This window comes from Schistocerca serialis, chromosome 5 (assembly GCF_023864345.2).
Source record: "Schistocerca serialis cubense isolate TAMUIC-IGC-003099 chromosome 5, iqSchSeri2.2, whole genome shotgun sequence".
NCBI lineage: Eukaryota > Metazoa > Arthropoda > Insecta > Orthoptera > Acrididae > Schistocerca > Schistocerca serialis.
Genome location: NC_064642.1, coordinates 296712415 through 296727054, shown reverse-complemented (window position 1 = coordinate 296727054; position 14640 = coordinate 296712415). Strand labels below are relative to the sequence as shown.

The 14640-nt window shown below is 42.4% G+C and overlaps 1 protein-coding gene across 1 annotated transcript in view; it reads left to right on the top strand.

Annotated features, from left to right (window-relative positions):
- Positions 1-14640, top strand: part of LOC126481909 (atrial natriuretic peptide receptor 1-like) — a 925501-nt gene that overhangs the window by 720423 nt on the left and 190438 nt on the right. The window contains exon 4 of the mRNA XM_050105867.1: positions 5121-5244. Within this exon, the coding sequence (XP_049961824.1) occupies positions 5121-5244 (124 nt within the window). The remainder of the gene's footprint in view (positions 1-5120; positions 5245-14640) is intronic.

Sequence of the window (14640 nt, the reverse complement as noted above, 5' to 3'; positions counted from 1 at the left end):
CCCTAACATTTCCCGTAAAACCAGCTTCCTTCGTCATCGCTGTAAAGCTATCTGTGTTAGATACTATTCCAGAATCTTCTGTCGTTAATCTCGTATTCTGAAAATTCTTTAATTGTGAAAAGTTTTGAACTGGTTCCGGACTATTTTCTCTACTTATTAAATTGTTTTCCACTTCATTATTCATCCTACTGTTCTCCTGTGTTGGCGAGTTCGCCATGTTAACAATTTCGTCATTCTGACTATCCATCATTTTTGCCTTTTTCATCGATCGCGTAATCGTTTACAAAACATACAAAACTCGTCACTATACGAAAATTACACACAATGACACTTTATCTCCAACAATACCATTCACACGAAATGTTTCCCGACAAACACGCCTAACGAACAATTAGAACCTTCACAATTGCACAAAATTGTCAGACCTGTATACAGGACATCAAAAATTAAATTCTGCCAATATACCATTAAAAGAATGACAATTACCAAATCTACACATGCAATATAGACTATCATTACTAACCTACAAATTACTACAACAATACTATTGTCTGCTATTTTTACAATCAGAAGAATTCCAAGGGACGATCCGAAGCAGCGGTCGCCACGTGCATGGGGGCTTAATTAAATATAATGAAAATACCTTTTAATTTTTTAGTTTTTAGTAGCTAACTGTCCGGTTACGCAGTCTCGTAAACGGTTGGCCCTGACTAGTTTTAGTACGCACTCTGACTGCATAGAATAACAACAAAGAATGAAAGAAAATTTCCGTTAACACAATTAATTAATTAAGTCCCCAGCAACTATAAAACCTAGGAAACAACAAAACACAAGTGTAACTGTTCTGTGTGTGGAAGTGTGATTCAACGTACACATCTGGCACGGTTCTTCTTCAATAAGACAAGAAATTTTAAATACCATTTATACTGAAGTAATTAAAAAAATAGAAATACTATAATTGCGCAAGAAAACCAGAATTACACTCTAATACAAGAACACGAGCCAGATGCTTTGTTGACTGAACCTGTAATGAAGCATTATTTACGACATTGAAATAATAAAAAAAAGGGAATTTTTTTTACCTTCATATATATTGACGAAAAGCACTCTGATCATTACAATATCTCCATTCGAACAACATCTGCTGTCTAGCCCATCAAACAACTGCATAAAACATGGAACAAGCACTCCCTACTACAACATCTCAACACCGACTCACTACTACCACATCTCAACAAGCACTGACTACTGCCACATCTCGACGAGCACTCTCCACCACGACTTCTCGATAAGGACTGCCAGTGGAGGCGGCGGAATAATACACTTTGGCGCAATCTCTGGCGCTGTGGCTCAGTGTAGCCACCTTTCAATCTGCATAGAAAGAATTATTAAACATTGACTCTCGGGCACCTGCGTGGCGACAGACGCACTCCAATGGGGCTGAAAAAAACTACAAACTATTCTTGTTAGATGTCTATGTTTACCACCCTCTTTCAACTTTCTCCTGCAGCACTAACAATAGGAGGCGACACTCACTGGGCTGCTACTGACGACGTCATTTTGATGGGCTGTAAAATTCTGCCCTTCAACTGCTGATAAAAAAACTCCCAGCTCACTCCAGACCTGCCCGACATCCGTCGCTTTCTCAGCCTTTGTTGCTGTCATAGCGAGCGCAAAATTTACTTTTGTAAAGCACGCACAACTACAGTTGTTGGAGTGAAGCTCTCCAGTATCAACCAGTATGATTAAGAAAATTGTAACAACACGTAAGCTTCTATCTCAAATGATATAAATATGTTAATTTGATCGACCAAATAAATTACATTAATTAATCATTTAAGAGTAAAAATACCACCGCCATGCTATGTTGTGGAGTGGAATCAGAATTGAGTGTGAAAGGATATCGGTAATAATATTATCTGTAGACCGTGATATCATTAATGAAACTGTAGAAGTAGTACAGGACCTGTTGTATGGAATGAACAATATAATGAGTACAGAATATGTATTGAGAGTAAACTGAAGGAAGACGATAGTAATTAGGAGTAGCAGGTACGAAATTAGCGATAAACATAACACACAAATTGGTAACCACAAAGTAGACGATGTTAAGGAATTCTTCTACCTTGGAAGCAATACGACACATGACAGACAACGCAAGGAGGACATAAAAAGCATAACAGCAGAGGCAAAGAGGGCATTCATGGCCAAAAGAAGTATACTAATGTCAAATGTAGGACGTAACTTGAGGAAGAAAGTTCTAAGAATGTGCGTTCATACCGCAGTATATCATGGACGGTGGGAAATCTGAGAATGAAGAGAATCAAAGCAATTGAGATGTGGTGCTGTAGAAGGACGTTGAACAGTAAACAGATTGATAAGAACCAGACTGAGGAGATTCTCGACAAAATCCATAAAGAAATCAACATATGGAAAACATTGACAAGCAGACAGGATAGGATGATAAGACGTATGTTCAGACTTCAGAGGATAACTTCCGTGATACTAGAGGGAACTGAAGAGGATAAATACTGTGTGGAAGACAGAGATTGGAATACATCTAACAGACAATTGAATACAAAGGGTGTGAGTACTACTCTGATATGAATGGCACAATAGAAGGAATTCGCATCAAACCACTCAGGAGAGGGCAAGAAACCTCGCATATTTTGCGTTTTTTTCTTATCACATTTGTTAAGCAAATATATTTTCCTCCCTTGCTTAATATTGTTAGTAATGACTTCGGTCAATTATGCTCTAACATCCATAACGTCCTCCTCTACATTAACCGATTTGAAAAGCAGGTTCGTTAGGAGATCTGAGACAATACCCAGACAAGTTGTTTCTCTGTCTGCTCGAAATAATTTTCAGATAAGATATTCGAAACAATTTCACAAGTATTCTTGTCCCTGGCACCAGTTTTACTTGCGCGGGTCTCCCGTGCTATAGCTGCTAAATTGACTGGAAAATATCGCGAGTAAGTTTCCCGATCACGACACTTTAATAGGACCATGAGCGGAAACTTAGTTGTGCTATTCTCCAAATTTTCTCTGAGGTTCACTGCCACGAAATAACTAGGAAGTAGTCAAGACGCAGTAAAAAATCGACGTATAGTGGTTTTATTACATACTTTCCTGAAAAACCATAATATTAAAATTTACTAAGGTGGAGCATACGACAACTGCAGCATGTTTGTATACGACTAAACGGAATGGAAATATACTATTTTATATGATTTAATAACCTTAAGTCGATGTTGGTACGTTTTAAATGGATGTTATTATCAGTGAAGCCTAAACATCCACGGTAGTAAAAAACTTCATTCCTACTATTGTTCAATAAAAGGAGTGGCAGTTTGCATGCCAGTACTATTAATTAAACACTTGCTTCTTGGGTGGTTCTAGAACAGATTGTGGCAACACGATGAGAAATAACCCTTAACATTTATTAAAAGTATGTTACAAAACTTTACTTAAGTTTGGTAACAGTTGATGCATGACACTTGTTGTTCTTAACATAATAAATGTGAAATCTAAATAACTTAGCTGTCTCTTGGCAGTCTATGATATTGTCACTATGACTGAAAGTAATTACGCTCGTTTACGGTATCTATTGCTCCTTTAATAGTGACTGCTAAGTCGGAACACTTGTCCTCTGAACGGAACTCGCGAAACTATGCTCTGTAACATAACGCAGGAAACACTGACACAGTAAGAATAGTCGAGCTGCAGGCACTGAACTGGTGAAATGTCAGCAGCGAGGCATCATTTCTTCCTGTCGGTAGAAGGATTTACATCTCTGACAGTACAAGCGGAAGCAAATAGTCCGCCGCTGACAGCGCTCTCTTTGACAGCTAACGACACTGTTGGCTGAAGCATATGACATGCTGATGGAGTAGAAAGTGGTCCGAATAGCGAGCTCCATCTGGAGGCAGCTGCTGAGAACTGAGAGGCGCCACGCAACTGGTTTTGCCTATTTTGGTAGCGGTCTCTCATTGTACTGTTGGGTACCACTTGAGCCATGTACACAACACTCGAGTCCTTCTACCACTCAATAATTCCCAGGAAAATTCTTACCCCCCCCCCCCCAACCCGTTTATCATGTGTTTCACTAAATCAGATAATCGCAAATCAAGTAGCACTGAAATTATTCTAAAAAAACAGTAATAGCTATAAATCACAAGGCACTTAGAGATTGCTGTTGAAGCAAGATGGCACTTTCTAGACACCCTTTCCACATTTCTGCATATTCTTTACATCTGCTGTATTATCTCAGTAGGCCAATAGAAACAATTAGCTATTAAGCTGTAGACTTATCATTCGAATTATACAGGATGATTGAACTGCCCCTACCGACAGGTTTTATGCAACCTGCAACGCCTTTAAGAACAACACACGAACTATTCATGATCTCTTGCGTGTTGCAAGCAAACTATCAGACCTAAAAAAATGAACACGATCTTCTTGTAGGAAATTTAATGTGATTAAATTTTATACGGGAATATGTTTTCGCTGGAGACCATAGTTTTCGTGCTTTTCAAGAAATATGAGTTCTAAGTTTTTCTTAAATAATTCAAAAACTGTGTCCCCCCCCCCCCCCCCAACGGACACGTGTCGCAATACAAAATTTAACTACATTAAATAATGTGTGTGAAATCTTATGGCACTTAACTGCTAAGGTCATCAGTCCCTAAGCTTACACACTACTTAACCTAAATTATCTTAATGACAAACACACTACCCATGCCCGAGGGAGGATTCGAACCTCCGCCGGGACCAGCCGAAAAGTCTAAGACTGCAGCGACCCAGACCGTTCGGCTAATCCCGCGTGGCTAACTACATTAAATGTCCTACAAAAAGGCCCTGTTCATTTTTTCTGCAGGACTATATGAGAATATGAAAATCTTGTGTGTGGTATTTGAAGGTGTTGCATGTTGCATACAACCTATCGGTAGGGGCAGCTGACTCACCCTGTATGATGGAGAAAGTAAGCAGCTTAAAATTAACCTTGCATACCATTTCCCACTTTTGAACTTCTGTTCCTACATCCATTTAACATTGACATCCGTAATGTGTGGTATCATTGCTTGGCAACACGCGTTTTCTTTCTCTTGCCCATAGGTCTGTGGCCAGTCAGCTGATCCTGGGCCAAGCAGTTATCGCCGAAACGTACGACAGCGTCACCATCTACTTCAGTGACATAGTCGGCTTCACGGCACTGTCTGCAGAAAGTACGCCGCTACAGGTCAGTTGGACACCCAGTGTCGTGCCGCAGGCACAGGTAAATTTCTTACCAGTCTCCACTGTTTCTGTGTTATCAACGATGGGCCAGACCTTGCGACCGATAGATTTCAGAAAGCATCGGCCTACTAGTCGGGACGACTCAAAAGTAACTCCAGTGAATGCTGTTAGTTTCCATTTTCGAAAAAAAAAATCACTATGGACAATCTGATTTGGAACAGGTGGAATCCTTAAAACACTCGACTATAAAAAATTATATATATGAAGCCCGAAACACAATATTTTCCCGTGTATCGAAGAAACAATGACTTTAATACTTCCAAAACACCTCAGGAAGAAAACGTTTTCGAACTAGGAGAGTTGACAATTTTTTCCACTGTTTCGGGAGAAGCTGCCCACTCTTTTTGGGCACAGCTTTCAAAACCACAACGGTGGCGTATGTTGTGCGTTTTCTTATAAGAACTAGCACCAAGAGAAGTTAAGTAAAGCCCTGAACTGTAAAGCCACGCTATGATAGACACTGGTGTCCAAAATTAAAGCAACAAACGGAAATTTTGCAAGGTTCCGTTTATTTTGCCACAAAACAGTATAAACAGTTGATAATAAACTAAATACAATATAAAAAGTACAGAACATATACAACGGCAACATGCACAAAGGAAGGCAAAAATTTTCTTCGTTTTTCCACCTTTAGGGATTTGCACACAGCTGTTTAATGTGCGCAGTATGGGATTTGACCACCTCTGGCAGCAATATAGGTCCGGCAACGATAGGGCATGCTCTGAACGATGTCATCAATCTCACGTTGAGGCAATAGCGCCCATCCTTTCCGCAAAGCTGCTCGAAAGTCTTGGAGAGTGGTTGGTGGATGATGACGTAGAGCAACCCTTCGCCTAAGTGTATCCCAGATGTGCTCTATGGGATTCGAATTGGGAGACCGAGCAGGTCACGACATGCGTGCAATATCTTTCGTTTCAAAGAAAACGTCAACCATCTATGCTGTATAAGGTCGAGCATTATCATCCATTAATATGACATCGATGTCCACAGCACCTCGCAGTAACCACACATGAGGTCCCAAGATCTCTTCACGATACCTGACAACAATTAAACCTCACCGATTCGAACGTACTATTTCTTGACGATGTGTTCGAGTGCTCAACATAATCCCTGCTCACACAATTAGCGATCTTCCTCGATATCGAACTCTTTACCCAATGTTTGGGACCAGAATCGTGGTCCACGTGCCCTCCAGATGCGAATCCATCGAGGATCACTCTCCAGACCAAATCGGGACTCATCTGTGAAGAGAACATTGTCCCAGGTTCGATCGTCCAAGTGGCTTGTAAACGACTCAATTGTTGACGCTCCATTCTGTGTAGAGACATCAGAGGTACTCACTCATACAGCAGGTCTCCGACAGTAAAGACCACTCTGCCGAAACCTTCTGTACACCGTATACCTCCATACAACACGAGCAGTGGATGCTGGGAGGTCAAGATGCCAGTTGCCGTGCAATACTAAGGCGGGTACCGTCGTGCCCTTACAGCAAATAACGGCCCTCTCTTTCTGATGTCATACGTAGTCGGCCCTGCCCTGGTTTTTGCAGTAAAGTTTCGGTCTCTATGAACTGTCGCCACATCCGAGAAATAACTGAACGATTCACATTAAGCTATCGTGCCACATCAATTTGCGACTGTCCTGCTTCCATTCTTCTTATGGCAATCCATCGCAGTGAGCCTAGTAGGAGTCTTGTCTGTGCCCTACTGCATCGGTCTGTGACCGTGTACACAGCCGCTATGGATATGGGACTATACGGCAATCACTAACCCGCCTGACAGGTGTCCTAACGTCATCGTCGGTGTGATTGTCTGTTGACCGGAAAGTCATCTTCCGTGCAGAACGCGATCGCCGAAGGACATTTGTTGACAGTTTGTTCGGTTATACAGTGATTTAGACACAGGACAGGAAAACTGCGGTTTATTGCCTTAATTCTGGACACAAGTGTATGAAAATTTATGCTTCAGATAATAATCCGGAATACAAAAATAAAAATTTCGCGAAAGCAGTCATGTTCTCGCTAAAGAATGAAAAATATTCCAAAGAGTGGGATTTGAGCCACCAATTGTGATCTGAACTCAGGTTCACTAGTAAAAATTATTGTACTTAAAAACTGACCGCATGTCCATTGACCCAGTTGGCAAACAGTTTCCTCCAAGGGCAGATCTACAACGGAGCGATATCACTGGTTCTTTGATTTCTGGAAAAGTTTTAGGATGCCATCACGATGTGAACAATTAAAATGTTCTTCTTTTCGAACGTCTTAGCGATTCCACTTGCTCCAAAAACTGTTCTGCGTCAAGACATTTGACAACGACTTTTTTCGAAATCGCAAACATAATGGCTTAAAATCTTCCCTATCAGCTACTTTCGAAGCTCATTGAAGTCAGTGAGCCACCTCATCTCGTAAGAAGACTCCTATTCTTAAAACATGGCGCCATCTCGCTCTCTCGGTATGTTTTCCCGGCTTAATCATCCACTACCTGCTCAAAACAGCAATAATCCATGTAAGCAATTGTGATGTTAAACTTTAAATCTGGAAACGAAACGCTGGATTGAAGACTTCCAAGCAATCATTATCATATTTGAAATTGGTAACGTTATCAGAAGTGGAAGGAGTATTTGGTGTACCTAAAGAAGGCTATTATGATGCTAACCGATCGTTTATACGAGATAAACCTGCGGACAAATCTTTTAACATTTCTACATCCTTATGGATTCATTCGAATAGGCATCACTGAGTATGAGTCAATTGTAGCAACAGACATTACCAAAGTACAAGCGGCAAGTAAAGAAGTAAAAAAATTCGTATGTTTAGTAAACTAAGTCATAAGAGAGACCTCTAAACGTTTAGTTCTCGGAATGAGCACGTAAAGGAACTGTGGCTCAGGTTTAAAATAACTGTTGACTAAGCACTAGCTAGATAAACACCCAGTAGATCTGCTAGTGACTGGACTGATCCTCCACGGTACAAAGCGTGTGCCCAATATGAGTGAAATAAAGAATAAGCCTGTAGATAGATGCTACATGAAACACATTTGGCTATCAGAAGGTCAATATGTGTAGCCTTCAACGACTACAATAGCACAATCTTATCGGAAGAAATCTCACAAAGCACAGACAGTCTGCTCATAAGTGAAGGCTCTCAGTGACACAAAAACTGGTGACACTCCTGGATGAGTCAGGAACTGAAATCGAGGTTAGCAAAGCAAAAGCAGAAACGGTAAAATCCTTTTTCAAAAGTGCTTTTACAGTGGAAAATACAGGAACACTGCTCCAGTTTAATTTTTGCTATACTGCGATCACACACGGCCCACCGTACCGGGATTGCTGGAAACGAAGACGAAGAAAGTCTTGTAAGTGTCCTCTCTACTGACGCTGCTAGGCTGCTTCGGGGTGTTAGTTGCGTCTCTTATTTGTCGTGTGCGCATCCACAGCTGTCTTTCAGTTGGTTGTGCTCCCTGAAACAGATTCTGTATTGAATTTTCGGCTGCATTAGCCACTCTTTTAATCATAATACCCCGTAGACTCCTCGAACAAAAAAACAGTGCTCAATGGCTGGAAGATAGCACACGCCACACCCCTCTACAGGAACGGTAGCACAAGAGCTCAACAAAACTACTGTCAATAACCTTGGCATCCGCCTATTATAAAGTCTTAAAACAGATTCTGAGCTCGAACACAATCTCAATCTGAATGACCTCCTCCATAGAATCGAGCACGGATCCCGAAGACATTGGCCCTGCTAAACTCAACACGTGCTTTTCTCACGTGACATCCTGAGAGCCATGGGTCAAGGCAATCAGGTACATCTAATACCTCTTGACTTCCGTTAAGAATTTGCCTCAGTTCGATACCAGTGCTTGTCATCTGAAGTAAGATTATATAGTGTAACAAACGAATCTGTGACAGGATTGAGAATTTCTTGGGTGGGGGGGGAATGCAGCATGTTGTCTTGGATGGAAAGTCATCGACAGATGTAGAAGTAACTCCACGCGTGTGCCTGGGAAGTTTGTTGGGATCCTTGCTGCTGATGTATGTTAATGACCTCGTAGTCAGACTTATAGTCACCTTAGAATTCTTTAAGATGGTGCAGGTATGTATAATGAGGCACTAACCGATAAGCTGCAGGAGTGTGAATCAGGTATGGATAAGATTGGGAACCACCTTTAAATTTTCAGAAATGTAAAACCGTGCACTTCACATGATACGAAAACACGGTATCCTCTAAGTACAGGAATAGTAGTCGTGCAATAACGGGATCATTTACAGAGACTGAGGAGAGGGGGGGGGGGGAGGGGGAGAGAGGGAGTGTTCCCTGTTTCATGAATTTCACAGTGATTTGCAGATACGGGTGTAGATGCACAAGTACCTACAGTCACGTCTTTCCATCATAATTTAGCAGGTAGTCCAGCTTTTATCGCTTAGCATTCTGACTAACAGAAAAGAATGGTTACCAACGGTAAAAGCTAAATCTGAAAACAAATACTCCATTATTATTCCTAAAATGTTTTACGAAATTTATCAGAACGCTGCGTGCTTATACCTTGTTAATAACTTTTCAGTACAGAATATTCAGCTGGTCTTTTATTGCTTTTCGGTCGCACAGTCGTGCATTCGACATTCTCGTGTGTTTATGTAGTGAAATTGAGTTTGTTTTTTTTTCTTTTCAAGGTACGTCGTAAGTAAATTCAGATGCACCTAAAATGTTTGTTTCAGCGTAATCCAAACACCCTTCTCATTGCGATTTTTAATTAGTTCTTTTCCGTTGATATTTTCCCTCCTTTCCTGTCGTTTTTTTCAGATAATTTTTTTTCTGGTCGTGATAAACAGTACCTGAAAATACGTGAGCTACCAATGTTGAACGTTTCATTTTACATCGAACGTAAATGTTAACATCAAAGGTATTTGTCTGCACACACATATGCTGCCTACTAAAAACAACATTTAATCAAGGTAAACGTTTTCCGGTTGCGGAATTTATAGATTACTTCAGAACAATGGAATCGTGTTATCAGATATGACTAACACGGCCGGCCGCGGTGGTCTAGCGGTTCTAGGCGCTCAGTCCGGAACCGCGCGACTGCTACGGTCGCAGGTTCAAATCCTGCCTCGGACATGGATGTGTGTGATGTCCTTAGATTAGTTAGGTTTAAGTAGTTCTAAGTCCTAGGGGACTGATGACCACAGATGTTAAGTCCCATAGTGCTCAGAGCTATTTGAACCATTTTTGACTAACGGCTGTGGACAAGCGTTATCCCGCTGCGCAAGTGCTGTTCGACCCTCGTTTGATGCGTTCCACTTGTGAACTGTTTCCGTACGTAGTTTTGTCACATTTGTTATTCAGTGAACTACTCTCTTTCGTCAGAATTGACAAAGAAACAGTCCGCATTTGATTCTCTTCTCTAAATAAAAGAAATTGAAAAGATATTGATCAAATGTTTTGTGAAATAGTTTCTTTAAAAGTAAGAAATAATTTGCTGCACATGATTTCGAGCATGATTCAAAGGCACGTCAAGTTTTCCTCTAGTTATTTTATTTTTTACTTTTGAAGAAATCATTTCACAAAACATTTGACCGATTTTAATTTTTTTTTTCAAATTTTCTTTATACAGGATGATCTTACTGGCATCTCATTTGCTTTCCTAGCGTCTTTTGCTCACCAAAGTCCTCAATTTAGTACTTGATTGGAAGGAAACCATTTTGACAGATAAATATCGCACCAATGAAACTTATCAATCACGAAATCGCTAGGCCTCGATAAGATAAACTTTTTGACTTATAATTTGTCGTCCAAGTGTCTGCTGTTTCGAAACGTCCTGAAGTTAGTACTTCATCCGAAGGTAGGCTTTTTAACTATTAAATATTACACTAATGTAAGTTATTCTGCTCAAAACATCAGAAGAGACGAAATTATTAATATTTTGTTTATGCAGCTGTTCGTGAAAATTTCAATTAGCCTTCAAATCAGTAATTAAGTTTTTAAGCAATTAAATGTACTTTTTTAATGAGACTGCACGCTAGTTAATGTGATTCTTCAATTATCCATTCGCCATTCTTCGTTTTGCTATGAAAAGTCAAACAAAAATTTTCTCTCAAATCACTAACTACTTGCTTTCTTAATTACCCTGACTCGTCCATGCTTGTGGACGCCAGGTGAATGCTTCCGAAGAAATAAATCTTTTTTTTTTTCAAAATTAGACCTCAAGTTGGCCAATTTGATATCCAAGTTGCCTATTTCGCACTCTTGTTTTGGCTTTGGAAATTCGGACAAAAACCCGTTCTATAATTTCTAGGGCACGGACTGACAAGAATTCGGCCCCATGATCCATGCCCAGGCTCACGTGCCATAGCACTCAGCCTGGCTATACACTTCCCCCACCACCACACCATGCTGTCTGTGGGGGAGGAGAGGCAAGAGGCAAGTGGGGGATACTGCTAATGCACCATTTTCGGATGTCAGTGCAGTCACACTTCAATATTTCTCAACAACACAGATCATAAATTAAACAAATTTTCAGTATTATTTAACTACACTCCTGGAAATGGAAAAAAGAACACATTGACACCGGTGTGTCAGACCCACCATACTTGCTCCGGACACTGCGAGAGGGCTGTACAAGCAATGATCACACGCACGGCACAGCGGACACACCAGGAACCGCGGTGTTGGCCGTCGAATGGCGCTAGCTGCGCAGCATTTGTGCACCGCCGCCGTCAGTGTCAGCCAGTTTGCCGTGGCATACGGAGCTCCATCGCAGTCTTTAACACTGGTAGCATGCCGCGACAGCGTGGACGTGAACCGTATGTGCAGTTGACGGACTTTGAGCGAGGGCGTATAGTGGGCATGCGGGAGGCCGGGTGGACGTACCGCCGAATTGCTCAATACGTGGGGCGTGAGGTCTCCACAGTACATCTATGTTGTCGCCAGTGGTCGGCGGAAGGTGCACGTGCCCGTCGACCTGGGACCGGACCGCAGCGACGCACGGATGCACGCCAAGACCGTAGGATCCTACGCAGTGCCGTAGGGGACCGCACCGCCACTTCCCAGCAAATTAGGGACACTGTTGCTCCTGGGGTATCGGCGAGGACCATTCGCAATCGTCTCCATGAAGCTGGGCTACGGTCCCGCACACCGTTAGGCCGTCTTCCGCTCACGCCCCAACATCGTGCAGCCCGCCTCCAGTGGTGTCGCGACAGGCGTGAATGGAGGGACGAATGGAGACGTGTCGTCTTCAGCGATGAGAGTCGCTTCTGCCTTGGTGCCAATGATGGTCGTATGCGTGTTTGGCGCCGTGCAGGTGAGCGCCACAATCAGGACTGCATACGACCGAGGCACACAGGGCCAACACCCGGCATCATGGTGTGGGGAGCGATCTCCTACACTGGCCGTACACCACTGGTGATCGTCGAGGGGACACTGAATAGGGCACGGTACATCCAAACCGTCATCGAACCCATCGTTCTACCATTCCTAGACCGGCAAGGGAACTTGCTGTTCCAACAGGACAATGCACGTCCGCATGTATCCCGTGCCACCCAACGTGCTCTAGAAGGTGTAAGTCAACTACCCTGGCCAGCAAGATCTCCGGATCTGTCCCCCATTGAGCATGTTTGGGACTGGATGAAGCGTCGTCTCACGCGGTCTGCACGTCCAGCACGAACGCTGGTCCAACTGAGGCGCCATGTGGAAATGGCATGGCAAGCCGTTCCACAGGACTACATCCAGCATCTCTACGATCGTCTCCATGGGAGAATAGCAGCCTGCATTGCTGCGAAAGGTGGATATACACTGTACTAGTGCCGACATTGTGCATGCTCTGTTGCCTGTGTCTATGTGCCTGTGGTTCTGTCAGTGTGATCATGTGATGTATCTGACCCCAGGAATGTGTCAATAAAGTTTCCCCTTCCTGGGACAATGAATTCACGGTGTTCTTATTTCAATTTCCAGGATTGTACTTTTGATTCGTTCAAGGCACAATATAATTTTTATCTGGTGCAAACTGTCGGCACACCGACAGACGCAGACAATTACACATATTGGCGCTTTCAGGTTGTCCTGGAACTGTGATCTATTTAGGCTCATAATCGTAAAAAAGCCGTTTACACAAGTATTCAATGAGCAACTTCATTACAGAGTCTCTCATGAGCAAACAAATTTCAAATGCCATTACTGAAAGAGAAATCCGCTACGTAGTCTCTCCTAATATCAATAATGTAAATGGAACCTTTATGGCATTCCAACTTTAATGGTCAGCAATGTAGCTGGAAGTAACAAAAGAGATGAAACGGGAGACTTTGTGGAACCTCACTTTCAGGAATACCTCCATATGGGAGAACAGTCTCAGTGAGTATTTTTCACAAACGAAAAAGATAGAACATCATACCTTTCCCTAGGGCATAAAGTTAAGACCATAGTAGCTGAAAAGCTGCACCATAATTCAGCGTGGAAAAATCTAACAATAATTATTCCATAACTGCATTTTGCTAGCCAGCTTACGAAATGGAAACGGTGGAATTACACCTGTGATGTATATCGTGAGTCATGTCTGTGTAGCTCAGTCGGTAGAGTATTTGCATGCGGAAGGCAAGCGTTCTGCGTTTGAGTACCGGTCCAGGACACAGTTCTATATTGCCGGGTAGTTTAAAAACTTCTCACTTTAAACAAAAAGCCTCGCAGGAAACCTGCAAACATCTTCGCGTTAAATGGTAGCCAAAATAGTTTTTATTTATTACCTCATGAAGTCTTTCGGCAGAACGACAGCATGAGATCCGCGGCAAGAAACATACAGTATAAGAAAGCTACATTACTGGCCATTAAAATTGCTACACCACGAAGATGACGTGCTACAGACGCGAAATTTAACCGACAGGAAGAAGATGCTCTGATATGCAAATGATTAGCTTTTCAGAGCATTCACACAAGGTTGGCGCCGGTGGCGACACCTACAACGTGCAGACATGAGGAAAGTTTCCAACCGATTTCTCATACACAAACAGCAGTTGACCGGCGTTGCCTGGTGAAACGTTGTTGTCATGCCTCGTGTAAGGAGGAGAAATGCGTACCATCACGTTTCCGACCTTGATAAAGGTCGGATTGTAGTCTATCGCAATTGCGGTTTATCGTATCGTGACATTGCTGCTCGCGTTAGTCGAAATCCAATGACTGTTAGCACAATAGGGAATCGATGGGTTCAGGAGGGTAATACGGAACGCCGTGCTGGATCCCAACGGCATCGTATCACTAGCAGTCGAGATAACAGACATCTTATCCGCATGGCTGTAACGGATCGTGCAGCCACGTCTCGATCCCTGAGTCAACAGATGGGGACGTTTGCAA